The sequence below is a fragment of the Podarcis liolepis genome (genome assembly GCF_965112155.1).
Source record: "Podarcis liolepis genome assembly, chromosome: 1".
NCBI lineage: Eukaryota > Metazoa > Chordata > Lepidosauria > Squamata > Lacertidae > Podarcis > Podarcis liolepis.
The window spans coordinates 51,557,872-51,584,991 of NC_139554.1; the positions used below are offsets into that span (position 1 = coordinate 51,557,872).

Sequence of the window (27,120 nt, forward strand, 5' to 3'; positions counted from 1 at the left end):
CAGGGAAAAATGAAGAACAAAGCATTCCCCAGAGGGAGAGAAAAGGAAAAAAAGGTACCGACAGAAAAAGACAACAGACAAGTAGCTCATTTTTAGGAGAAGGTAGCAGAAAGCTATCTAGTGAAATTACAATATGTAGCTACACCAGAAGCAGCAGCATAGAGGTTTTGGGCAGAGAAGGGTTAATTAGGACTGAAGATAAATGGAAGGTGACCTAAGACAGATCACCAAGGAACTGCAGTGGTGGGTACTACAGCAATACTCTTAAGCAGAACTACATCTGGTAGCTATGAGAAATTAAAATGTGAGGCTAAATTCAGCTGCCTGGTGCTGTTTGGAGTGCTAGGCCAGAAAAAAACACATTGTCTTAAAGGAAGGCCAAGGGCAGGCATCAGTGGTGGGCCCTGCTGAGGTCGTGGGTCCTCAGCAGCTGGCTGTGGATGCCAGGTGCTAGGTGCTGATGCCTGTCCTGAACTGACAGGTGTAGTGATGGCTGAATAGCATTCATGGAGCAAAAATGTAGGTTACTTAAAGGGCTCATGTTTCAAGTATATGCTAGCTACTCACATGTACAATTTCTTGTTGTAGGTTCTTTGGCATTTGCGCGGGCATCACCTTGGCCCGTTTGTACAGCTCTTCATTGTGTTCTTCTACAGCATTAAGCTTCCTTTTTGGAGATGTCTGGCCATAGTGTGACTGCCTTGGCACTACAAAATGTTAAAGAAGAATTACTAGGACATTTCTCTCAAGAAACTCAAATATTATTGACTATCAAACTATTTGCAACACTGGATGGAAAATACAGGCAGCAGCTGAGAGGGAAAATGGCTAAAGACCCTTTATTATATTGCAAAGACTCCCTTCATGATTTCAATTCATATTTCGGCACTGAAGTAAGTACTGATATTTTCTCCTTCAGACCAGAGTAAGGATAGAAGATTCTTGTCAGTTGTTCATTCCAGCTTTTCTTTCAAGCCATCTCATGCTTAGGCATGCTTCAGGTTCAGAATAGAATATGTTTGCTGATTCACTTCAGTCTTACAAAAATTCTAGGTGAGAGACATCAACTCTTAAACAAGACTCCTAAACTAGACTCCACCACCTACATCCCTTGTGGAACTAATCTTACAGTTATTTATGATTTCCCAAGTACCTATTAAAAGGTTCATAAAATAAGCAAATAATGTCTGCTCACTTGTGCAGCTACCTTGGCTTGCAGAAGGGTCTGTGACGGGGGCACTGAGGTCTTCCATGCTGGAAGGGACAGAGGCCAATAAACCTGCAAAAAGTTAATGGTTCCATTAAAGAAGAGGCAACTTTTCATTATTTACTTATTTATACTAGTACAGTACTCCTAAACTGCCAACTTCTGTAAAAGGCATCATGGTGATATACAATATAAGCATTAAAACATCATGAAATACAAAACAAGTAACCAACACAGAATCAAATTAATTGTCTAGAAATGTTTTCAGCAGGTGGAAAAATATTAAGATTATGGACGCTTGTCTGACTACAAAGGCAACAGGGTTCCAAGATACTGAGGGAAGAAGGAAGACTACTATAAAGCGTCAGGGAATCTACATGTGCTGCAATATTGATTCCTGAATGTAACTTCTTTTAACATGTCTGTATATACATCTGAAGGCGCAGCACAATGTTAGGGGGCCAACAGACAGCAACTCTAAGCCATTCCCAGGGAACGGTCCTGCAGGCAGGAGCAGAATCACTAGACTGCATTGCCACTAATTCCCATCCCACATATTAATCCATGAGATGATGCTTTCCTATTTTGGAAATTAACAGTTAATCACAATGGAAGCCACTTAAACATTAAGTTGCCAAAGGCATCCAATTCATAACATTCGTTTAATTTTCAGCTACAAGATCATCTGTTTACAGCTAGAGGGCAGTTTTATTTAAATGTAATAGTAATAATAATAATAATAATAATAATAATAATAGGAAGCCTGTCAAGCTGGCAGAATATTTGATGAGGAGAGTAACCAAGATCCCAGCACTGGTATATTATAATACTTGCTGCACAATTCTGATCATATACTTAGCCTTACATTTTATATGGTTCCTTCGTAACAGCTCCAGATAGTTTATTTGTGCTTCATAGGGGCTGGTCCGCTTACAAAATATGTTCTACCTGTAAACAGGTATGTTTAATAATATTCAGAGTGGCCTTCTTTGCTGCAGTAGATATTTACAGATACCTTTACAGCTATGAGCTGTAAAAGTGACCAACTAATGATATCCTTTGTTTTCCTGGCAGGATCTTTTATTCTGTATCTTAGGCATTTTATTTATTGTCATGCAAGTTGGTCTATATTGTTGTGTTTTATGTTTTCTCTTACAGCTATATTGTGATGAGCAGTGGTCACAGCATAAAGTCAGAATCTTAATTCTTCATTGCTTATGTCTCTCTATTCCAATGTGTGTTACATATAATGGGTCCCCAAGTGACTTTGTGTTTGGTTTCAGTTCTGAAGAAGTTCTGTCTCCTGTTTTTCAAACATTACACACTACTTACAGAGTGATTCATGGTCTGCTAGGAGCACAAACCCTAACACCTAGTAGAAGCCATTTCTTCCTTGTAAAGGCTGGATGACATTTGATCAGCTTAGATGGTTTAGTAAAATCCAAATGTATTATGTGGTACTCAGTACTTACAAAGGCCTCTGTAGCGTGAGAGCTGCTGGTAGATCTGTTTCATGCGCTCTATGTTCATTCGGCTGGCCTCTGCATGGTTCACCATGGGTTTGGGATAGTCTACCCCAATGATACATTTTGCTGCCTTCTGCACTGACTCAGGAGCATTCCATGGCTCATAGATGTAGCGCGAGGGAAAACCTTTCAACTTGGGAAGATATCGCCTGCAACATAAATTGAGTGAGACCTTCACTTAGTACTGTAAACAATTTATACATGCCATCAACTGCCCCATCACAAAAGGAGGCAGGTCTGCATCTTACTTTCAGCATTGTCCTCACTCTTCAGCCAAAAGGGCTCTGAGAACAACTTACATAAGATCAATAAAAACAAGATAATCACTAAAAGACAGCACACAAAAAGGGGATGAGGGAAGACGAAAACCATCAAGCTCAAAACAAAAATGTAATAGTTCTGCATTCCAGGGGGTTAGATAGATGACCCTTGGGATCCCTTCCAACTCTACAATTCTATGATTCTACTGACCAGCTACAATGGAAACACCAGTGGCATCCAGTCTCTCAGAAGAGCTAGTGGAATGATTTTGTTTCCATCTCTCCCTCAGCTGCAGCTTGACTGAACTGATAAGCTCCAGTGACATAACGGGACACTTTGCTCACCTGATGAAGTCACCACTGGGATCTGTTCGACGTCCAAAGCCAACAGGGCAGTAGCAGTGGAAGAACTGTTGGAAAAAAGCACTGCACGAAAGCCACATCCAGCTGCCTGAATTCACACTGAAATCTGCATCTAGCAACAGCTCATCAAACACCTGGAATAAAGAGGGGTGAACTCAGTGAGGACAGTCCGTCAGTAAAGTCTCAGTGACAGGGGGCAGGGATGATGTGAAGCCAACCATCACCTACAACCTCAATGATCATTTTGTAATATCCAGTGAACCCAGACCATGGGAGAATGAAACAAATAAGAGAAACAAGCTAGCAAGATAGTGTTTGTGGAAACCTGCCTGCTCAGACAGGAAAAGCACATTTTTTTCTATATGAAGTTGCCACTGCTATGTTCTCCATACACAATGGCAACAAAAAACAAAGCTATGCTACTGTCAGGTAGTCCAGTTGAATTTGATTTCTGGGATATTGTCACTTAAGTTTCCAGTATTTGCTCTTATGGAACAGGACTACTACCACATTAATATAGTAGTGGCTGGGGGAACCCAGTCAGATGGGTGGGGTAATAATAATAATAATAATAATAATAATAATAATAATAATGCATTTCAGGGACTTTCCAACAGATCCCAAGAATCGAATGTGCTTAACATATATTACATTTCAAGAGGTTCCTTAGAATGGGAGGCTCATTTCAGTGAGCTATGGTAGTGCTGTGCTGCCTGTAGAGCTGTTTCACAGCTCTTTACTGCCAACATATACTTTCTGTCTCTTTTCTTCTTTACTCACCCTTACGCCTGACTCCCAGCTGATCCAAAGGTCTCCTCTGGTCAGAAAGCAGGCTACAGCATGCCGGGCCAGGTGATGAATCCAACCCTCCTGTCTCAATTGCGTCATGATAGCATCAATCCAGGGGAAGCCTGTCTGGCCTTCTGCCCACTTTGCCAAGGCTTCAGGATTCCTGTCCCATGGGATCTGAATACAAATTGGGTTCCCCTCCATACGGTCAAATTGGGGATTGTTTGTGGCAGCTGTATAAAAAAATTCTCTCCAGAGTAACTGGCCATATAACGACAATGGTGGAGTGCTATTCCGCTTTACCTAGAGATGACAGGAAGAAAGAGGCATATACCAATAAGATAGTATCATAGCTTTTTGATATATCAATAGATTCTGCACTGTAATTAGGGTGGTATCTTCAGAAAACTTCTACTACGAGATCAAGGCAGTAAGCTTTTAAAACACCTGTTCCCAAGCATACCTTTACTAAAAATAATTACCTAAGGTCAGAATATTTGCTTTAAACTTGGCTTGTATACAAAATCCACAGAAAAGCCTTAAAAGGGCAAAATTAAGGCAGCCTTATAACCACCGGTGTGAGGGAACCCTCTGAGAACAAGTATCCACAGAAAATATGTTCAGAAAAACGTAACTCAAGCAATGTGTTATTCCTTTGTAATCAGTCCCAGCTATAAAACAGCAGAGAGGTTTTCTTAGTGATAGCATCCAAGCTGTGGAATACTCTTATAAGAAGAGCCTGTTGGACCTGGCCAACGGCGTCTAATCCAGCAACCTCTTCCTCCAAATGCTGTAATCTTTCCTCACAGGGGAGTTGCTCCATCACCTTATCATTTTGATTGTGGCTTTCTCTCTACAGAAGGATTCAGCTGGCACACACTTGATTGTCCTTTTGCCACCAAGCAAACACCTTTTTAGATGCAATTTTAATCTCCTGACCTATGCTGTTTTTATAATTTTGTCTCTTCCTTTGTAAGATGCCTTTGGAATATGCATGAAAGGCAGTATAAACAAACTTATAATATTCCAATATTCCCAGGGAAGTGCAGACACCTAGGAGGTTGAAGTGCAAATTAATACATTTCAATGACTACGCCAAGATATTGGAAATGATCACAGATATAAGGTCTACTAGAGACATGAAGAGAATTAACATCTCACTAAATGCTCAGATTCATTTTGATTCCAGGACTAAGATATCTTGTTGAAGGAAGATTCTTTCTGATTCTTACCTTTCTGTATAGTTCCCAGAGCCGGTAGTAGAATAAGCGGCAAGACAAGCACCCAAACCGAAGGTAGGGGCTGAGCCCTGTGGGGCTGGCCAACAGTGAATTGGCGTTCATCCTTGGCCTCTCGTAATTCGCAACCCATGCCTTGAAGGATTCAGGTAAAGGGAGAAAAGAAAACAGAATGGACCTTAAAACAACCTTCTGTGAAATTCTATAAACAAGTGTTATTTGATGCTACTAACAATCTACCAGTTGCAAGGACCTTCAAATCTTGTCATAACTTGCCAGTGTCATGTGTACCACACTTTATTTCCCTAACTTTCGAACTCTGGCTTCAACTGTTACTAGTTAAGGAAATTCACCACTAAGAGTGTCCATTAAGGCTGGCTTTCTTCCAGTACAATTAATCACTACCAAAGAAAGCAAGGGATATAGGTCAATATACCAGACACCACACCACTGTGTCAGAAATTGAAGTATATAATAGGCTAATATTAAAAAAAGGAAAACCTAAGTGGACTGTACACAAACTTGACTTTATTTCAATCACAGTTCATTGGTGCACACCAGGCAACAATACTGGGATATAAAATGTGTATGCATTTACAAGAGTAAGAAAAGAACATGTAAGATCTAGATTAAGGCAAGAAAGTATGAAATAATTTGGTATTTCATTATTAGTTTCAGCAGGGTGAAAGCATCAGAAACTAAGACAACCTTTGGCTTGCAACACGTCTCGGACACCAGAGCAGCAAAGAGATTGGTTTTTCTAGATTCGCCTAATACACTGGTAATAGCACAGCAAAGGGTACCCTTCCTTCCCTGATGCATTATTTTGCAATACAGATTATAAGGTTACCTTTCTTTCCAGGTGCTTATCCAGGCGAGTTAATGCTTCAGTCTCTCCTCCTTGCCAGACAGCTGGAGCAAGACCCTCAGTGGGGAAGCCTGAAAGAGAATGGAAGTGGGTGTTAATATAGAACTCAGTCAACAGATATGGCTTTAATTCAATCTTGTGCAGCGTATTAACTAAATGTGTTCTGCACTATACAGCATGAAATGACCACTGACAACCAGCAGAGGGCACCTTTGAATAAAGGTTTTCATAAGGTACACACCCCTGCAGCATATGCTATAAAACCTAGGAAAACATAAGTACTTATTTTTCAGCAAAACTATTGATTATAACCCTTGAAAACCAACCCTCAAACTGAAATGGAGGCGGGTGGGAAGAGAGAGAGTGTGTAGAAAATTCAATAAAACAACAGCCATGTAGCTTGGAGCACTTCCAGAGAGCTGATATAATGGAGGAGTCGTTTCCACTCGCTCATTTCTAAATTTAAACAACCTGCTTAGCGACAAAATTTTCAGTCCAATCTAGCATGTTAAAGATTAACAATCTGATTTCTGCCTGCTCATAAAGAAATGACTGACATAGTTGGGTTAGGAACAATATTAGGGGACTAGTATGGAACCAAGGTACAAAGCATGGACAGAAGAAAGACTATGTTCTATTTTCTAGACACACAATTTCCAATATATAAATTATTTCAATTACCAGCCCATAATTAGTAATTTCTTACAGTAAAAAATAATCATAATGACCCAACGCAAGGTACCCATAGTACCCACAGCTAATCCACTGATTTTCCCAAGGTGCACTGATAGTCTCAAATTTGTTTCTAAAGACAGAACCAGAACAGGCCAGGCAAGAAGAGTACTACAGTCCATCTGTTCCAAGCCCATTGAAAGCTGGTGTAGCTGTCCTGCAGTTCTGCAACGTACCCAACTCCTCCAGGGATGGAACGCCATAAGTTTCATCATGATTTTCTTGGATCTCAGTCCTACATATCTCCATCTGTTGATTTGTAACTGTGGCAACTGGCTTCTTGGGCAGGTCCATGCGACTAATGATGGCTTGGAAACGCTTGTACGTCAGAGGAGGTTTATGCCCATTCAATTCAATTATCCTGCAGATTGGAGAAAGAAGTAGTTTAAAAACTTTTGCTGCCATAAGTTGTGTAGGGAAGTAGCATTTCCCTCAATACATTTAGGATCAGTCACTCCTTCAGATTTTTTGTGGGAGGACCAAAACTCACAAAACAGACACTGCAATCCTATTCTCTCACATTTCCAACTTTAGCCACTAACAAGTAGCTAATGCCACAGAAGACAGAATTGGGATGACTTTAAGAGATTGGAGAACTGGGCCGAAACTAACAAAATGAATTTCAATAGGGGCAAATGTAAGGTTCTCCACTTAGGCAGGCAGAACTAGCTGCACAAATATAAGATGGGAAACATGTGAAAAGGATCTAGGGGTCTTAGTAGACCATAAGCTTAACATGAGTCAACAGTGTGATGCAGCAGCAAAAAAAGCTAATGCTATTCTAGGCTCCAGCAACAGAAGTCTAGTGTCCAGGGTCCAAGGAAGTAATAATATCACTCTAGTTGACCTTGGTCAGGCCACACCTGGAGTACTGTGTCCACTTCTGGGCACCAGAATCTAAGAAGGGTACTGACAAGTTGGAATGTGTGCAGAGGGGGGCGACCAAGAAGCTGAAGGGTCTGGAAACCAAGCTTTATTGGGAATGGTTGAGGAAGTTGGGTACGTTTAGCCGGGATAAGAGAAGACTGAGAGGAGATATGAGAGCCATCTTCCCATATCTAAAGGATAGTCACATTGAAGAGGGAGTAAGCTTGTTTTCTCCTGCTCTGGAAGATAGAACACAAGCCAATGGCTTCAAGTTACAAGAAAGAAGATTCCGACTAAACATTCAGAAAAACTTTCTGACAGTAATAGCCATTCGACAGCGGAACGAACTCCGGAGATTGTGGGCTCACTGGAGGTTTTTAAGCAGAGGTTGGATGGCCATCTATCATTATTGCTTTAGTTGAGAATCCTGCATTGCAGGGAGTTGGACTAGATGACCCTCAGGGTACTTTGTAACTCTACAATTCTATGATTCTAAGTATTCCTCAGTACTCTTCTTCATGACATCTATGGCCTGGAAGCCCCACGCCACTACAAGAGCAATGTACCAGACCAAAATATATACATTAATAATAATCTATAAAATCATACTGCTCCTAAATTAACAGTTGGCAGACTAGAATTATCCTTCTGGGCAAGTCTGGTGGAATAAAAAATGCCTTAACAGGTGCCAAAATCCCAAAAGGGTCAGCAGCAGCTCAATACCCAACCATGGGTCTGCTACGCTAAAAACCCTGCTCCATGTCACCAGAAAACAGACCTTGGGAATGCGCAACCCTACAAGAAGCAGTCCCCTGATGACTGCACCAGTATTCAGGGGGTAAGGAGACTTCTCAGGTATCTTGGTCAAAAGTTGTTAAAGGATTTAAAAAAGAAAACTAAAACATTGAATCTGTTCCAGTAACATATTGGCAGGCAGTGCAGATCCCAGTGCACAGGTGCTATTGTATTGCCAATAGGTCACTCCAGTTAACAGGCTAGGTGTCATTCTCTGCACCAACTGCAACTTCTGGACCAAGCCAGAATGCAGACCCAGACAGTAATCAAGGCTTGAGGTTACCAACACAAGACTGACTTTGGTCAATTTATTCTGCCCCTAGAACAGTTGCATTTGTTTAACAAGGCAAAGTTGGTCGCTGAGGACACCTGGGTTTCAAGTGATGATGATGGATCCAGGAATATCCCCAGACTATGAACCTGCTGTCTTTGTCCATGGAGTTGTCTATGGAAGTGAGAGCTGGACCATAAAGAAGGCTGATCGCCGAAGAATTGATGCTTTTGAATTATGGTGCTGGAGGAGACTCTTGAGAGTCCCATGGACTGCAAGAAGATCAAACGCATCCATTCTTAAGGAAATCAGCCCTGAGTGGTCACTGGAAGGACAGATCATGAAGCTGAGGCTCCAATACTTTGGCCACCTCATGAGAAGAGAAGACTCCCTGGAAAAGACCCTGATGTTGGGAAAGATTGAGGGCACAAGGAGAAGGGGACGACAGAGGATGAGATGGTTGGACAGTGTTCTCAAAGCTACCGGCATGAGTTTGACCAAACTGCGGGAGGCAGTGGAAGACAGGAGTGCCTGGCGTGCTCTGGTCCATGGGGTCACGAAGAGTCGGACACGACTAAACAACAACAACAACAACAACAACATGAACCTGCTTCTTCAAAGTGAGCACAATCCTGCCAGGTAATTGACCTATCTCCCAGACACTGAAATCACTTGCATACGGTATGTATGTCTTGTTAGGATTCAGCTTCAGCTTACTGGCCCCATTCAGTCCACTTGCATGTCCAGACACAAATCCAGGCCTTGCACAGCCATTCCTGGTTCAGCTGTTTAAGAGAGACAGAGTCAAGTGTCATCAGCATACTGGTGACACTTTTCTAGTTCCAACTGAGGCTGAGAAACACAAACTTGTGGTTTGGTTGTTGTAAAGAATTGTTTTTTGTGAAAGTTTCATGCTTAGGTAGTTTCAATCACAGCTGCAAAACTGCCTTAAAAAGAAGTTTACTGGTGTGGTTAAGAATGCCTAAACACTGCAGAGATCACCACCACTAAAATAATAATTTCATATGTGGGTTAGGAGTCCACATTGTTTATGCTCTCAGTGTCAGTCATGCCACCAATGTAACTTAAAGATGAACCCAAAATGCCTCTGCAGGGTGTGAAATGCATATGAAGATGCTTTAAGTTTCCCAGAAAAACAGAATGGTTTCCTGAAAGTCATACAACACACAGAACATGCTGTTCAGACTGTCTCAGATCCAGGCACCCACCCGTGATTCAGGCTATGCTTGAACACAGAAGCGATCTGCATTCGTTTAATTGCTTTATACTGTACAATTCTAAAAGGGAACCTTAAGAAGTTAACAGCTAGCTAAGAAGATCCAGAAGCAACAGATCTTTTCTCTGGCGAAACAAAGCCTCCAGAACAGAAATAACTAAAGACTCTCAAAAGCCAGAATGGGAAGAGTTAAAGAGGCAGGGAGAGAGCCAAGTTGCTAGCTTATATAAAGCCAAAGCAGCTTCCTGCTCAGCTTGTGTACTAGGAGTTACAAGAGCAGCAGCCACGTCCTCCCAGTCAACAACTTACGCAAAAGGGTTGGGCTTTCAGTCTAATGTTTCAGCATAAGCCATGTGCCTGCCTTTCCCCTGGCATCTGCACGTGTAAAGGGGAGGAGCTCCACGCCATCCAGGCTTTTACAGAGCTACACTCACATGCATGGCTCCGTGACCTAGCTTCCCAACAATGCACAACAGCCGCAAAACGGAAGGCAGCTCCTTGCCTTACGATATCTCTACCTATTGAATCCAAGCAACAAACTAATCCCCTCTTACGTATTGAAGCAAAAGGAACTGTGCAAATGAAACTGTGTGAACTAGAAAGCCAAGAGTGAAGAGTAAGTGTGAGGGTTCCAAAAATTGACTGGGTCAGTGCAACAGGATCAAATACTGAGTGAGCATAGTCCAGCTGTCAGGAGGAACACAGAAGGTCAACCCCCCTGGCTCAGCCATGCTCAATAGCAGAACTTGGGCATAACTCTCCAGCTCAAGTTCCCCCAGCTTAACTATAGAGATGTGAATGTCTTATTTTCACATGTGTGAGGATGAATGAGTCAAGAACAGCAAATAAGTTTTAAATTGAAATAGAGCTCCAAAATTAAATATGCTCTTTAGAGAAGAAATAGTTAGGAAAATTTGACCTTTTTAGCATTAAAAGACAGAAAGTGTCTTTAAAAGACAACAACATATGATTTCCCCCTTTCCAAAATGGTCAAACTCTGTAGTTCATATAAATGTTCTTCTTCCTCCACCATTAGCTTTCTGCCCTTATAAGCAATTATTTCCCCATCAATAGAAATTCTGCATTTAAATAGTGGGGGGAATTATATTTTTACGCTCTTTTATAAGCATTTTAAGCAGCTTCTCAGCAACAGATGAAATAAGCTCACTCACCCTCATTAATTACAGGAAGTTCCCTGATTGTATCTGAATGTTTAGTAATGACTAGACGTTACAATTCTGAGTAATACACCAGGTTGCAGAGGGCATCTCAGTCAGCCCTATACTTCAGATCCTTCAGTCTACCAAGAATAAAATGTCTAGATTCTAAAGGAAAGAGGCTCTTCCTAACAGCAGTAAACTAGGAAGCAGTTTAAATACTTTAAAAATGTAAACATCCTGTGATTGTGGAATTATTTTGGCTACTTTCTCCACAAACAATTCAAGCTACAAAACAGTTCAAGCCCCTGTCCAATTCATACACAGCATAGGCATATAGCATACTTATATCTAAAGTCTAATAACAATACTGCAAATACACACATATCCACACTAAAATTTAATTCCTAAAAAACTGAACTGAAATTACCTAACACTGAGTTGATGTAAAATGTTTACTGCCTGAAACATAACACTGAACTAATGCAGGATGGGAGGGGAAAATACCAAGTGTTGGGGGAGGGGCATAACAATAACCATAATTTTTCAGCATTGGAAAGAATCTTGGTGAGCTTTGGTCTTAACATATCCCTTCCAACACTACCACTCTGGTGTGGTTGCAAGGAAATGCAAGCCCAAGGCTTGCCTAGTCCCATTTCCTTTATAATAAAAGCCAGCTTATCATTATATCCAAACCCAGCCACTCTGAATGAAATAACATAAAACCAGGAAAACTAGCACATTTGCTAATATGGTAATTAGCTACTGCCCCAGCTTTTCAGATTTTTCTAATACCAGGCAGTCCATCAGCCACAAGACTGTGGGGAGGGGAGTGCTCTGACTATATACCGTATTTTTCGCTCTATAACACGCACCCGACCATAACACGCACGTAGTTTTTAGAGGAGGAAAATCCGTAGGCATGCCACCCATAGGCATTCCCTCCATAACACGCACAGACATTTCACCTTACTTTCTAGGAGGAAAAAAGTGAGTGTTATGGTGCAAAAAATACGGTAGATCCCAAGTAGCAGTATGCCTAGCATGCTTCTAAGCTGGGGGAGGGGTTGTGAAGGAGGAGAGAGCAAATGTGGCTTCCTGAGAAACACATGCGGCTTCCTTTTAAAATACAGTGGCTAGAGATGGGCCTCCAACATAGCCTCTAAAAGACACCTAATGTCAAGGCACCAATATGGTAGAGCTCTGCTGCTGTTTTGCACTTAAAAATACAGTAAGTAGATAAGTACAGGCATGACACAAAGGAGAATGTAAAATTTCTAAAGAATTTTAAAAATTAAAATGCTCAGAAATGGTAGCAGTGTACAGGCAGGGCCAGAAAAAACCATTTTCTGCAACATGTACAAAACCTTTAAATAAAACCAGCCCTATCAGAGGTCTTGTACATGGACTTCCACTCATGCAACAGGGCTTTCCCCACTCCTCTCCCTATCCCCAATTGGGGAGCTAGAACAACCTCCACAATAGCACATGAGAGAAAGGGGGGGGGGAGTGTCCCTTTTGGTAAGCTGCAATGTTTGCACAGCTGGAACAGTTGGAAGAACAGGGCATGAAATTCCACATGTAGATTGTGCATAATGATTAATGGGCAAGCACTGCATAAAATTCCATCTGCAGAATGAATAGCTTCCCCTCTCAAGAATTACAAAGCTGGACAGACTCTGAACGACATTGACAAAACAGAACCTGACTGGGTAAAGGGCATGTCAGGATTTAAGTTACCATCATAATAAGACAGGATGTGCCACACCAAAGATACTTCTGTTTTAATTAAAATTAACTTAACATATTTGCACACTTAAACAATACAATGCAGCTTAACACCTATATACAAACCTGTACAACTGTGACCACAATGTTTATGTTAAGTGCTGCTGCCTTGCCACGAGAATACAGGTGTGTGAGAGAATGAATCATGTTTCGTTTAAGAACAAACAGAGAGCAATAGCGAATGAAGGACTGAACAGTCTCATACAACGAGTTTCACAGTCTCTTTGTCCTATTGACCCTGCGACAGAATGCATACATATCCCATGCATCTTCTCCCAGTCTCCTTCAGCTCCTTCCTTAGGGAAGAATTCAAAGTTGTGCTATGGCAATCATTCCATCACTGAAAGCATTTCAGCTTGCCAGGTGGAACAATCCCCTCCATGTACTGTTCTATGGGTTCTTCTGGAAACCCCACCACCACCAATTGTGGGGAGGCAAGGGGAGAAAAGCCCTGTTGTGATAGCATAAGCCCTTGCTTCTGCTAGTGGGACTTGTTAGCTGAATCTGTTCCCTAATGTTTTGTCTTCAGTAGATTGCAAACCTGCAGCAATAATGATCTTATTCCATAGCACTTTGCAGTAGTAGCAATATAATTAGCTCATAATTTATAAACTCTGGATCAGCTGCTTCTTTTCCCAATTCCCACACCGAAAGATGGAATTCAGTATGAAACTTGAGATCTTTTAATCCTATAGTAGTACCACAATAGGATGAATTGAAACTCTGATCAGTTAAGAAACCCTAAATATTCTCTCCCACCTCATGTGTTTTATTTTTCCTCAGATATCATAATACCTTAGCATCTCCTTAAGCAGATCTATATCTTACCTGTCCAGATCATAAAGGGTATGCGAGTTCTCCATTATCACTGATACTCCAGCTTCTTTAGCCAGCTTCACTATAGCTGCATCTCTCTCTTTTCCAAAGGGCTCAGAGTCATATTCAAAGGTAAGACGTGTCACTCCCCATTCCTGCAAGAAACCATACAATATTACCCCACTACAAATATGAAATGCCATTCTTAGCTCACCATAAAAGTCTGAGAACTAACACTTTAAAGGTAGGCTGAAATCCAAAAACGGAATTAGGGAAAGGATCCCATTTTAAACAATAAGCATTAACACATACAAACAAAAGATAATCCACTAACAACAGCTGTTCTCACAATGCATTAAAAAACTTTGCATTTTAAGAGTAGTTTCTTAGTGTCTCAGGTCACTTCCCTTGCTATCCTCACTGAATATCAAAAATAGGAACTCTTTGGTTTGCTGCTGACTTTTGGGTGTGTGTGCGAGTGTGTGTTTGTGCGCCTCTCTGTATATGTATATATAAACGTCAGGACACACAACATTGTTTAATTACAATCATAGTAACGAGAAACTTGATTAAATTGACCTTTTTTCTTGCCAGTTCAAATCGTTATTTAAATAATTCCAGTCTGCCTCTGTGTATACCAAACAGCACTATAAGCCACCTGCTCTAGGATAACTAGACACCTGAACCAGAACACTCCCTTTATGGGATAATGAAACACTGCAACATGGTTGCAGCTCCCAGTTGCATGTTCATGTTAACAATATGTATTATGTATCAAATTGTGAAACCACAGTACAGTCGTACCTTGGCTCCCGAACACCTTGAGACTCAAACGTTTTGGCTCCCGAATGCCGCAAACCCGGATGCGAGTGTTCTTTCGAAGATGAACGTCCGACGTGGTTTCTGCGGCTTCAGCTTGAGTGCAGGAAGCTCCTGCAGCCAATCAGAAGCCGCACCTTGGTTGTCGAATGTTTTCGGAAGTTCTGAAACTTCTGGAACGGATTCCGTTCGATAACCAAGGTACAACTGTACTTGCATATTGAACGCCATCTATGACCAATCTAGTAACACAATATAGGACCTTACGTCAACCATAGAAAACACCACAAGGGAAAGCCTATGCTTCGCATGCAGAAGATTCCACCAGTGAAAAGGAGAACAGGTTTCAGGCCAACAAAAACTAGTCAGAGGATATAATGACAGCTTCACAGAATCTAACAAAAAATTGAGGATCTCACGTTTTAAAATTTTCATATACCAAATTTTGGGAGAGTGCTGGGGTGCCAGTCACAAAATGGCTTCCATGGAAAGTGTGGCATAACACAAAATTTGAGTGATAACCACCCCTGACAACCTCATGCTTACCATAGGAAGTCAGCTATGTACTGATTGTGGAAATCACACAATACTGATTATATATACACACACAGATACATGCTGATGGCGTTGCTGTCTAACAACAACAGGGAGTACCCCTCAGTACCAGGAAAAATATGCACGGTAGTCACATCACACTCACTTTCATTTCACATGCCCCATGCCTTTCTTTCTAGGAGAGCCAGAGACTGACTTATTTTTAAAATGAAAACTCAGAGCCTAAGGAACCTGCCAGGGGCACCAATGAAAGTGTTTGCATGTGCTGGGTTGGCAACCCCCATTCTATTGAGCCAAATTAAAGTCATCATCATTTTGGGGGGAAAAATGCCTACAAGATATGTAAAGTTTTACATCTAATTACAGTGGCCACACTACAATTTAGAGATAAAAGAAGGATCAAGAGGCTACAAGAGCCCCCATTCTGATATTGTAGGTCCCCAGCTGGACAGATTAAGTTCTTGAGAAGCTTGTGTTGCATCTAATGCTCTGCATGTGTAGTTCAGCTAGTGTAACAAGACTTCTGTTCCCTTTCTTCCCTCGTTTTAAGGGAAAATGTGAGCTGGAGTGGGAGGAAAAGGAAGAGGAAGCTGTTGTGCAAAAGGAGCTGCAGCACTGGATATGACCCATGGCCCTGCAAATATACAGACAACCTAGAAAATTACTGGAAGAAGCACCCAGCAAACATCCCAGAACAGACAGAAGTACAAGAATTTCTACCCAGAGTGTGGTGCAGCCCCTTCAGTCTATTCATAAGACCAGTTTTTTAAACATGAAAGTTGAATGTTACTAGATAGATCATGAATAAACCGTAAGCTGAATGGTCAATGCACTGGAAAGGACAATATAAAGAATTCAAGCATCTTTAGAACCTTAGCTACAGCTTTTTGCAGCATCTTGCTCTTCAAAAACATGGCCTATTTTCTCTGACAAAATGTGTTAGTTGTAATTGGTTGCCACAGCAAGCATCCTAAAAATATGACAAAGGGAAGTGTGTATGATGCAGAAAACTCTGCTTCACACAAATCAAGATCTAGGTACAATCAAGATAAAAGCATAAGGTGGAAACTTTGGCAAACAGGTGCACAGACTATTTGGAATTGAGTCTAACACGTATTTGCTTTACACAACCATTTGAGATAAAAGTTATCATGTAAATCCTCAACTTGAAAAAAGCAAGGTTTCTCTATTCTTCACGCAAAATTCTGCATGATCTTTCCCATTCATCATGCTATGCCGCTATATACATATACAACTTAAGAACAGAATGGTACACTACACTGAATTTCAGCATGACCAGTAGACAAAATATGGATACTTTCTGCTCCACATAAAATTTACAACCACAGAAATGGCATAAGCCCTCAAAAAAGTTACTTCAGTTCCTTGAATAAGCCCTTAGGGATAAGATGTTAAGATATCAATGAACTAGGTTAAGCAGCCACAATCAGGGTAGAAATAGTTGTAGTTTTGATGCAGATTTCCAACTGACAATTTGAAAAGTACTGAGAAAGCAAAAGATGCAGATGTTGTGCCGTTCCCCCACCCTGTCTAATTTCTTATGTGGCAAAACTAGAACCCTGCTTGCTAAAATAGGCAGCAGAGATGTGATCAGTGGAGGAATGGAAGGCACAGCAGCTGCATGCTCTCCCATCACTTCCAAACATTTATACATCATCCAGGGGCCAAAGTGGCCCTCCAGGCCCTTCTATCTGGCCCCAAAGGCTCTCCCTAGGGCACACCCCTCATAAGCCCTGATTTCAACCCTCCTTAAATGTTTTTGTCTGGCTACAATCAATGTAAATATCAATGTTAGTCAGAAGCAGCTGAATGAGGCATGGGATTTTAGGGTGGTATTCAACTTTTTGAGGTAGCTCCTGGATTAATAGTAGTGCAAGCAGATTCCCTCCCCCCCACCCCAGCTTTGCTCTGGAGAGTTGGTGGTACCCCCAGAACAGATTTAGGGAGTGTGTAGGAGAACATTCTGTCACACAAGGAGAAATGCATGTGTCAACATAACACTCACCTTAGTGCTCCATTTAATACAAACCTAATTTACAGGAAAATTCACTTTCCTTTAAAATAGGCTTCCTCAAACTTGGCCCTCCAGATGTTTTGAGAATACAATTCCCATCATCCCTGACCACTGGTCCTGCTAGCTAGGGATCATGGGAGTTGTAGGCCAAAAACATCTGGAGGGCCGAGTTTGAGAAGGCCTGCTTTAAAAGCTTTTCACACAGAGAAATTTTCTTACCTTAAAGAGTCTTGGGAAAACATCAGTAGGCTGCCCTCTTACTACAAACAAGCGCGAGTTGAGTTTTCGTAAACTGTTATCCAAATCTTCCAGGGACTGGAGTAAAAACCTATGGAGAAGAAGAAATAAGATGGCATCAGCAGCTGTTGGGTCAAGTAGTTAAGGGTCCTCAAACTCCAAAGCAAAGAATTCAGCTCCTTATCTATCAGTGCTTGGCAGTCCTTTGCCAACACTTACATTTTATATTTTCTTCTCCTTAAGAAGAAAAAAAAGTATGGCAGAAATACCAATCAGAAATACCAGGTTGTGGAATCAGAAGTTTATGTTTATGTTTATGCTAGAGAATAATTCAATTGCATGAGCTCTTCCATCATCCTTGATGAACTCTTCCTCTACATTTTTGCCTTTGAGCCAGGATACTAGGTTGGAATCAAGCTAGGCAAAGCTACCTTTGAGCACCCTCTGAAGGATATATAAGGATTGTGGGAGGAATGTTTGGAGGTGTGTGAAGAGAAAAGAGACATTTAATTGCACTAGAGTAAATCCTCTCACATAACACTAGATTCTGCACAAATATGTGCACAAATCATACTTTTCATACAAATCATACTTTTCATTTCCATTCATTTAATTTTCTTAGTTGATTTGTCTTCCAAATAAATTCTTCTTTCCCATTGCTACATCTAAGAAATGATCCATGTGACAATTTGCTATCAATCCTTGCATACCCAAATCAGGAATGTACACACACACACACACACACACACACACACACACGAACTGCCACTTTTGCATACATCTATCACTGTAGAGGTGAATTTTTCCACTTAAAAACAAAACAGAGAATACAAACAGTTTAATTTTTGACATTTTACATTACAAAATGTAGAAATGCAAGACTCGTTGCTAGAATGCATGTTCTAACTCTATACACAAGCATTGAATTTCAGAATCACATCACATATCTTCCTTGTTTGCATTTGAGTGGAAAAGTCAAACTACCACTATTAATTTAGGCTTTTCTCTGTAAAACAATCAGATCATAGAATAAAACAATGGTGTGTACATGCACATAGGGCTAAAAGACACAGAAGAAATTCAGCAGACTTTAATCCTAGGTAAACACATGCAATTAAAAGGTTGAAAGATGCACCTCTTAGCTTAAAATAAAATTGTAAAACATTTAAATAAAGTAGGAGGCAGCAGCCCAGGTGGTAGCTGGTCTTGTAAATGCTAGAATACATAACATTATGCCAAAAGCAAGATCTTGGGAAGGTGTTTTAACTGTATATTATGCTTAATTGATTTTCTGCCTCAGAGACTTGCAGAAGCAAGGTCAGTCAGATCCACATGATTGCTGCTTGAAGCATTGATAAAGCTATTAACACTAACCCAGGCCTAAAAAAATCTTAACCAAAATATTATTTTCTACCAACCTACATTCCAATGGCTATTAGAGTAGTAAAATGTCCCCAAACCAATACCAGTCTTAAGGACCTTGTTGTGATCAACTGGGTGTGCACTTTGAGGATAAAAATAAACTGCAGATTATCTTGGCAAGAGCTAGATTTTGTGGGGCTGCCTCTAAAAATGACAGTGCTAGTTAGGACAGAGTGTCTCCTCACAGGGCATTGTGTTTGTAGGGGGGTTATTGGTTTGATTTTGTTTTATTGTGTATTTTATGTTCTCATTTTGTATTTTTTGTGTGAACTGCCCTGTGATCTTTGGATGAAAGGCAGTATACACATTCAATAAATAAAAAATATTAATAATGGTGTTGACAAGCTGCTTGCAGGGCTACACCAGACCATATGTCTTCTTGTTCCCTGTCCCAAGCTAGCATGACTGCATCTGAACCACGAGTAAGAATTAACTGTGTAACCAGTTGTTGCATACACCTTGGAAAAGGTGGTGGTATGGCCACTCCTTGAAGCTGATGTTTTGGATCAACTACAAATATTCTCCATTCTGGAAAGTAGAGATGGTTATGGCAAGGCAACTGCAGGCATTCTTGGATGAAATCTACACCCATTCCAATCTGGGCTCAGACCTGGCCATGGGACAAAGCTGCCCTTGGTTGCATTGAAGGATGGCCAGTGTTGACAGCGGGACAAGGGGATTACAACCTTGCTCCTGCTTATCGTAAACCATGGTATCCCCTTGGCCTGGCTTAATGGGATAGGAATTGGGGGAACTGTGTTGCAGTGGCTCCAGTCTTTCCTATGTGGCACAATTCAGTGAGTAGCATTGGGAGAGTGCTTTCTGACCCTCTGGCAGTTATGCTATGGGGGTGCTGCAAGGCATTATTTTATCCCCAATGTTGGGAGCAGACACCAGGAAATTTGGGGCATTAGTATGCTGATTACACACTATTTCGTTGTAACATGTGACTCAGAAGAGGCCATGAGGGCTCTGGATAACACAATGCCTGGATAGAGTGGTGAGAGGAATGAAGGAAATTAACTGAGCTTGAATCCTGACAAGACTAAGACACGGTGAGTGAATGGTTCCTGCATCCAAGAAACTGGTCAGTTTACATCCACCTGAAGGAGCAAGTATGCATTTTGGGATGGCTTATGAATCCAGCTTTGTCATTGGAGGTGGCCCCAGTAACTAGGAGCACCTTTTATCAGCTTCGACTCAAACATAAGCCACAGTCCTTCCTGGACAAAGACAGTTTGACTACAATAGTCCAGGCACTGGCTTCCCCTCTGGTTGGTCCAAAACTTGCAGTTAGCACAGAATGCTGAACCAAATTGCTAACAGGAGTGAGACCTGCACTAGCTTTCCATTTGCTACTGGGCCAAATTCAAGGTGTCAGGTTATAAAGTCGACAAAAACTTGGGATCAGTTTACTTGAAGGATCACCTTGCCCAATCTACCATTTTAATCTACGGAACTAGTGCTTTTATAAGTACCACATAATACTCATTTTGACTTTTGAGGAATCTATCCTTTAGTGTGAAGAACATGCTCTCTGGAACTTTTAATATTAGGAAGGCCCATTCATTGCACCTTTCTTAATGGCTGCTAAAGTTCTGCTCACGCAATCAAATGAAAACATGTATTTTTATTATATACATTTGTTGTGACTTGATTTTAGCTATATTTTATTATGTATACTTGTTTTTAAGTTTGATTTTATGGGTATTTTCCTATGACTATTTTATATTATTTAATCTTCTTAGAGAGTTTTAAAATTTATTTTGCAGCACAGTATATACCGTATTTTTCGCTCCATAGGACGCACCCGACCACAGGACACACCTTGTTTTAGAGGGGGAGAACAAGAAAACCCGCCCCCTCTGCTCAGCGCCCTTTCAGCGAAGTGGCAGGAGAAACGGAGCCCCTTCCATTTCTCCTCCCGCTTCGCTGAAGGGGCGCTGTGCAGCTCTCCCTCTCTGCTGAAGCCAGGAGAGTCTTGCTCTCCTGGCTTCAGTGAAAGGAACCCGAAGCCTTTGGAGCACAGCGCGAGTTCCCGCTGTGCTCCAAAGGCTTCAGGGATAGCCACCTGAAGCCTTTGGAGCGCAGCGGGAACTCGCGCTGCACTCCAAAGGCTTCGGGTTCCTTTCGCTGTTAGTTAAAAAATAAATCTGGAGGAAAAACTGTGCCAGGGTGTAATTTTTACCTTCAAAAACTATGTAAAAAACTCTGGAAGACAGGTAAGCCTCTTTCTATATTAATGATGTACATGTAAAAGATTATGTCCAAAATGTTAGCTATGTATCTGTTGCAAGTGATATTCTTCTGCCCCAAGTGAACTCTCTTAAAGTAGCCAAATTACATCTCAAGTCTCACAAGGTATTTCTCTGACTTAAACATAGAATAATCCTGAGCCAAACTAAGCATGCCATAACAGGGCTTTCCCAGCTTCTTCACCTAGGATTCTGTATGTTGAAACTACATTAAGTATACACTTCAGGTATTTCCAAACTAGTAGAACAAGAATGTCTTATTAGACAAGGTGCAGCCTATCCTAAAATGACAGCATCATTCCAGCAGCTATGCCAGCTGCCAACAACAGATTTACTCCCTTTTACAGCTGCTCCAGCAATCTCATTTTTTCCATATTTTTTTAGAGGGTGAACATATTCACAGCTAAGTGGTGGTTTTCAAAGTGTATTATTCTGTTAGAAGTACAGAGGGGGACACAAACGTAACATAGGAATTACTCACAAAACTACTCTCAAATTACAGCCTAAATTATTTTACATGGGTATGGACTACTGAACTTACAGCACGTATGGAGAGAATTAGTTTATGTTCCATTTATTCCAGAGAAGTATTTTGTGTACTGTGACCCTAACAAGCTCCGTTTTCAAGATTAAAAGAAATTTAAACAAAGCCATGCAACATAGCAGCTAGTACAGTGAAAAGGCATTTTTAGATGATAATATTTGCTTTCCCTTAAAAGCACAAGCAAAATAAAAGTATCAAGGGTGGGATTCATTGTTGTACTATTACAAACTTCCCACCCCTGCAAGCATTTCAGCCTGCCAAATGGAACAACCTCCCCTTTCCCCCATGTGCTGTTCTGGGTGTTCTCTTTACCCTCTGATCCAATTTTGGAGGATGCTGGGGGGGGGGGGAGAGAGAGAAGGAGGGGGTGCCCTGGAGCTCAAGGGGAAGTCCTTGCACAAGACAGGGTTTCTGTTAAAGAGTATCATTAGGCAAATCCCACCCCTAGTTTCAACTTGTTTTGTTGCTGTCATATGTTATAAAAAGATTAATAGCCTCCATGGTTGCTTAAATATTGCTCCAAATGTCTTTTGATGTATTTAGGAAGTCAGAAAGGATGCCAGATATGATGCAGTTGTGGGGAGGAGAGACATCCTTGTCCTTAGGGTAGTGGCAATCGAAGGAGCAAGTAAGGTGCTTCCCTTAGTTGGTTTCCATAATTGTGGGAGGCGGGATGGGGCGGGCTTCTCTTTAGGCAGCATCAGTGAAATAGTATTCATTCAATAACAGACTTATATTTAGGCACTAGCCTAGTAGCTACAGGCAACTAGAAATTCCATGCAGATGAGTGCTTTGAATTCCATGCAGGTGAGTGGGCTGGCAGAGGGCAAGAGCGCTTTGTCCTTCATCCATGTCCTGGACAAAAACAAAGCATGCTGCTGGACAAGGAAAGCCCTCTTCCCCAGGCCCAACACAGCAATGCAGCTCCATGTTTCCCTGCTGCCAATCCCACAAAATAGCTAGTAATTTTTTTAAAACCTGCAAGTAACTTTTGTGAGCTTATTTTCAAGCATGCTCCATTAACCTGACTACAGTCTTTGCGCAGTGAGGCCATACGTGGCCTTCCTTAACAGACACAAGGCATATTACCTTTGGAAATAAACAGAATACAATGGTACCTCGGGTTAAGTACAGTGGTACCCCGCAAGACGAACGCCTCGCGAGACGAACTCGCAAAACGAAAGGTTTTTTCGTTTTCGAGTTGCCTCGCAAGACGAATTTCCCTATGGGCTTGCTTCGCAAAACGAAGCTTGCCCCGGGGACAGCGGGTCTTCTCTTTTGAAGCAAGGGGCTGCGGGGAGATCGCTATCTCCCCGCAGCCCCTTGCTTCAAAACAGGTCCGGGGGAAGCGGGAAGCGAAGCGCTTCTTCCCCGTTTCCCCCGGACGTCTTTTGCAGCAAGGGGCTGCAGGGAGATCGCTTCTCCCGGTGCTCCGAAGCCGGGCGGGGGGCAGGGGACACCTCCCGCCGCCGCGGGGACACCTTTTGAAGGCAGGCGGGGGGGGGGAGCAAAGACTTTCGCCCCCTGCCTGCCTTCAGAAGAGGTCCAGGACCTCTTCTGAAGGCGGGCGGGGGGCAAAAGTCTTTGTCCCCCCTGCCTGCCTTCCCAGGGGCTTTTAAATCACCCCGGACAGCGGAGAAGTCCTCCGCTGTCCGGGGCGATTTTAAAATGCCGCCCGCCAGCATTTTAAGATCGCCCGGACAGCGGAAAAGTCCTCCGCTGTCCCGGGGTTTTTTAAAATGCTGGGGGTGGGAAGAAAAGCCCTTGTCCCCCCCCCCCCAGCCTTCAGAAGAGGTCCGGGGACAGACTGTCCCCGGACCTGGTCTGAAGGCGGTTTCCCTAGGAACGCATTAATTGATTTTCAATGCATTCCTATGGGAAACCGTGCATCGCAAGACGAAAAAACCGCAAGACGAAGAGACTTGCGGAACGAATTAATTTCGTCTTGCGAGGCACCACTGTACTAAATTCATTCTGGAGGTCCATTCTTAACCTGAAACTGTTCTTAACCTGAAGCACCAGTTTAGCTAATGGGACCTCCCACTGGCGCTGCGCTGCCACCGTAAATCTCTGTTCTCATCCTGAAGCAAAGTTCTTAACCCGAGGTACTATTTCTGGGTTAGCGGAGTCTGTAACCTGAAGTGTATGTAACCTGAGGTACCACTGTACTCTATGGCAAAAGAACAGAATCTTTGGATGCTCCAATTTACTTGTTGAAATCCAGAAAAGAACATGATGCAAGAAATCCGAAGTGTAAACAGCAGAAAATCCTATTGGATACTGTACTTGTGATGTCATCTTTACAACAACACTCCCCGCCCCCATGGTTAAGTTCAAAGGCAACTAGAGGGTTGCAGCACTCGTCTTGCTTTCAGGCTGAGGGAGCCGAAGTTTGTCAACAGACAGCTCTCCGGGTCATGTGGCCAGCATGACTAACCCGCTTCTGTTGCAACATCTACTCGCACTGGCATGCTTTCGAACTGCTAGGCTGGCAGGAGCTGGGACAGAGCAACGGGAGCTCATCCTGTCGCGGGGATTCGAACCGCCGACCTTCCTACTGGCAGGCCCAATCTAAACCACTGAGCCACCCACGTCTCTCCCCCCCCCCAACACACACACACGTAACAGACGCATGAAAACAGATGCAACGCTGACACTCCTTTTGTTTCATAAACTGGTTTCCCCTCATTTTCTGCTCCTTCTTCCCTTCCTCCGGTTTTTCTGACGTCTTTCACGCGCCCGCCTGCAGCGACACACTCCGCGCGCCTGTTATTTAACCGGGCGCAAGGCTTCGCCCAGGCATCGCTGCGAGCCTCCTACGCGGCTCCTAACACCAGCAGACTGGAGCCAAACCCGCAGCCGAAGAGAGCTGCGTCTGGAAGTCCCAAGCTCAAGCCTCGTCCCCACTGGGCTTAACCCCCCCACACACACATGGCGCCCCCTATCGATTCTCTACGCCCTGCCGCGCAGTTCTCGCGCCGCTTAAGTTATCGATTACTCCCACGGGCTCCACGTCAGCAAGGCGACCGAGTTAACCTGCAGGGGGGGGGGGCTTGTAGTCCAGCTAAGTCTGGGGCGTTTTACAGTGGTACCTCAGGTTACATACGCTTCAGGTTACAGACTCCGCTAACCCAGAAATATTACCTCGGGTTAAGAACTTTGCTTCAGGATGAGAACAGAAATCGCGCAGCAGCGGCGCGGCGGCAGCAGGAGGCCCCATTAGCTAAAGTGGTGCTTCAGGTTAAGAACAGTTTCAGGTTAACTACGAACCTCCGGAACGAATTAAGTACTTAACCTGAGGTACCACTGTATTTTAGGCCACTGACGGGCGGAGCTTCACCTTTTCTTTTCTTGAGCCCGCTCTCCTGTTTCTCAAAACTTTACACCCCCCTGGGCACGTCTGCCAACACCCTCCGCGTCGGGGCACGGGGGTGAGAGGCAGCCTCTCCTCCTACGTCCTCGCGCCCCAGCTCGCGCCAATTCTCCACCCCCAACTCCCCCGCCCCGCGAACCCCGCGCGCCCACTCGCGATGCCTCCCTCTCCCCTCGCTCGCTCGCTCACCGCCAGCGGTTGATGCCCACAGCCGAGGAGGCCGCGAACCAGGGGTCCAAGATGTAGATGCAGCGCACGGGGCCGCCCTCTCGGATGGCCGCCTGCAGCGCGGGGTTGTCGTGGAGCCGCAAGCCGCGGCGGAACCAATGCACGGAGCAGCCGTCGGTGGTGCGGGCGTCGCGGCCGCCCGTGGTCCGAGAGCCCGGGCCCATTGGGAAAGCAGTCGCCATTCCGTCAAGCAACGCAGCCGCCAGAAGCACAACCGCCGCCCGTGTCTGTCAGGCGCGCTGTGCCGCGCCCGGTTCCCAACCGCCACACTTGGCGCGGCCCCTCCCGCCCGGAGCTCGCGCGCAGAAGCTCCGCCCCGCGAAGCCTATTGGCCGCCCGTGCTACATAACACGGGCAGGCTACATACACGTTCCAGGGATGCGGCGCGGCACGTTTCTGCGGCGTGTAGCTGCCGGGGGCGGAGGCCGCGCCGCACAAGGGAGAACCTTACCAAAGAGCAGGCGGGGCAGACAGGTGGGGCAGCCCCTCCGAGATCCCGAACCGTACATGCCTTTCGAGCTGAAGCGCTGGTTGAAACACAGCTGTCAACTTTCAGATTTGAAAATAAGGGATCAGTAGCCTCACCTGTCCCGGGGACAGTCTACGGGATATCTAAGAATCCGGGATAGCAGCGGGAAAGAGGGGCTGGAATAAGGGAATTTCCCGCAAAAAAGGAAAGGTTGACAGCTATGGGCTGAAAATCGGGCCGGTTTTGTGTGTGAAAACGTGCCCCGGACACACAATTAATATCCATCCTACGGGATAGTTCAGTCGGTAGAGCATAAGACGCTTAATCTCAGGGTCGTGGATTCGAGCCCCGTGTTAGCCATTGCAGGGGGTTGGACTAGATGACCCCTGGGGTACCTTCCAACTCTAAAGTTCTATGATTCAACAACAGACCGGCGTGTTTTTCGCAAATGAGGCAACCCACAAAAGTGCCTCGCTGATTCATTTCTCCCTTCAGTTCCTTTCTGTTTTGAGGTGTGCTTAAAGCGGGCACGCCTAACCCTGTCTGCATGTGTACAGTCTAAAACTGGGGAACGGCACACAAGCAAAGCATTCTAACTGCTGTTTGTCTCCGGCATCTGGTCTTCAAAGGCACACTGTTGACACATGGAGGTTATGTTCCCAGCTATTAGCATTGGCTCGTTGCCTGCAGCAGGTCTGTCCGTGCATTTATGCAATCTTTAAACGCAGGTTATAAGGTCATCACAACATCCTGTAGCACTCCTGTGATCAGTGCAGTACCTTATGTGGACAGGGAAGGGTGCAGAGGTGGGGGGGGGGTGGAGAGAACAGTATCTAGGAAAGGCATTAGAAAATAGTTATATCTGAGATCTATGCATAATTCTTTGAAAGTTAATGAAACAATTTTTTTTTTTACTTCCAGATAAACTTGCTTACAATTAGATTGGAATATTAAGGGCGTTTTTCACATTAACAGCAAGGCTGTCTTTCTGTCGTATACACTTTTTGGAGAGTTGATCCCAGTGAAATTTACTTCAAACTAAATATTAATGGTGAATACAAAAATATAAAAATACCCTCCTTTTGGTCTGACGTGTGTTTGTTGTGATTGCCATCCTATATCTACTTCACTGGGAATAAGTCTCGTTTAAATCAACACATCTTATTTCTTGAATATACATGTGTAGGCTGACACGGTTAGGTTGCAATTTTAAGCCTTTAAACTTTGTAGTGTCTTTCAAAAGAGTTTGGCTTTCGTCTTCTCCAGTAG

At 43.3% G+C, this 27,120-nt stretch overlaps 1 protein-coding gene across 2 annotated transcripts in view; it reads right to left on the reverse strand.

Annotated features, from left to right (window-relative positions):
- The window catches only part of CRY2 (cryptochrome circadian regulator 2), a 28,666-nt gene extending 2,852 nt beyond the window's left edge, over positions 1-25,814 (reverse strand). Inside the window, exons 1-11 of one of the 2 annotated variants that reach the window (XM_083464243.1) lie at positions 25,344-25,814; positions 17,543-17,651; positions 13,927-14,069; positions 7,160-7,344; positions 6,234-6,322; positions 5,378-5,518; positions 4,137-4,448; positions 3,339-3,490; positions 2,680-2,882; positions 1,196-1,279; positions 568-707 (exon numbers count right to left, since the gene is read on the reverse strand). In XM_083464243.1, coding sequence (XP_083320369.1) covers positions 568-707; positions 1,196-1,279; positions 2,680-2,882; positions 3,339-3,490; positions 4,137-4,448; positions 5,378-5,518; positions 6,234-6,322; positions 7,160-7,344; positions 13,927-14,069; positions 17,543-17,651; positions 25,344-25,564 — 1,779 coding nt within the window. In that variant the 5' untranslated portion in view covers positions 25,565-25,814. The remainder of the gene's footprint in view (positions 1-567; positions 708-1,195; positions 1,280-2,679; positions 2,883-3,338; positions 3,491-4,136; positions 4,449-5,377; positions 5,519-6,233; positions 6,323-7,159; positions 7,345-13,926; positions 14,070-17,542; positions 17,652-25,343) is intronic. The other variant, XM_083464244.1, reaches the window with a different exon arrangement.
- Positions 25,815-27,120: the final 1,306 nt, after the last annotated feature.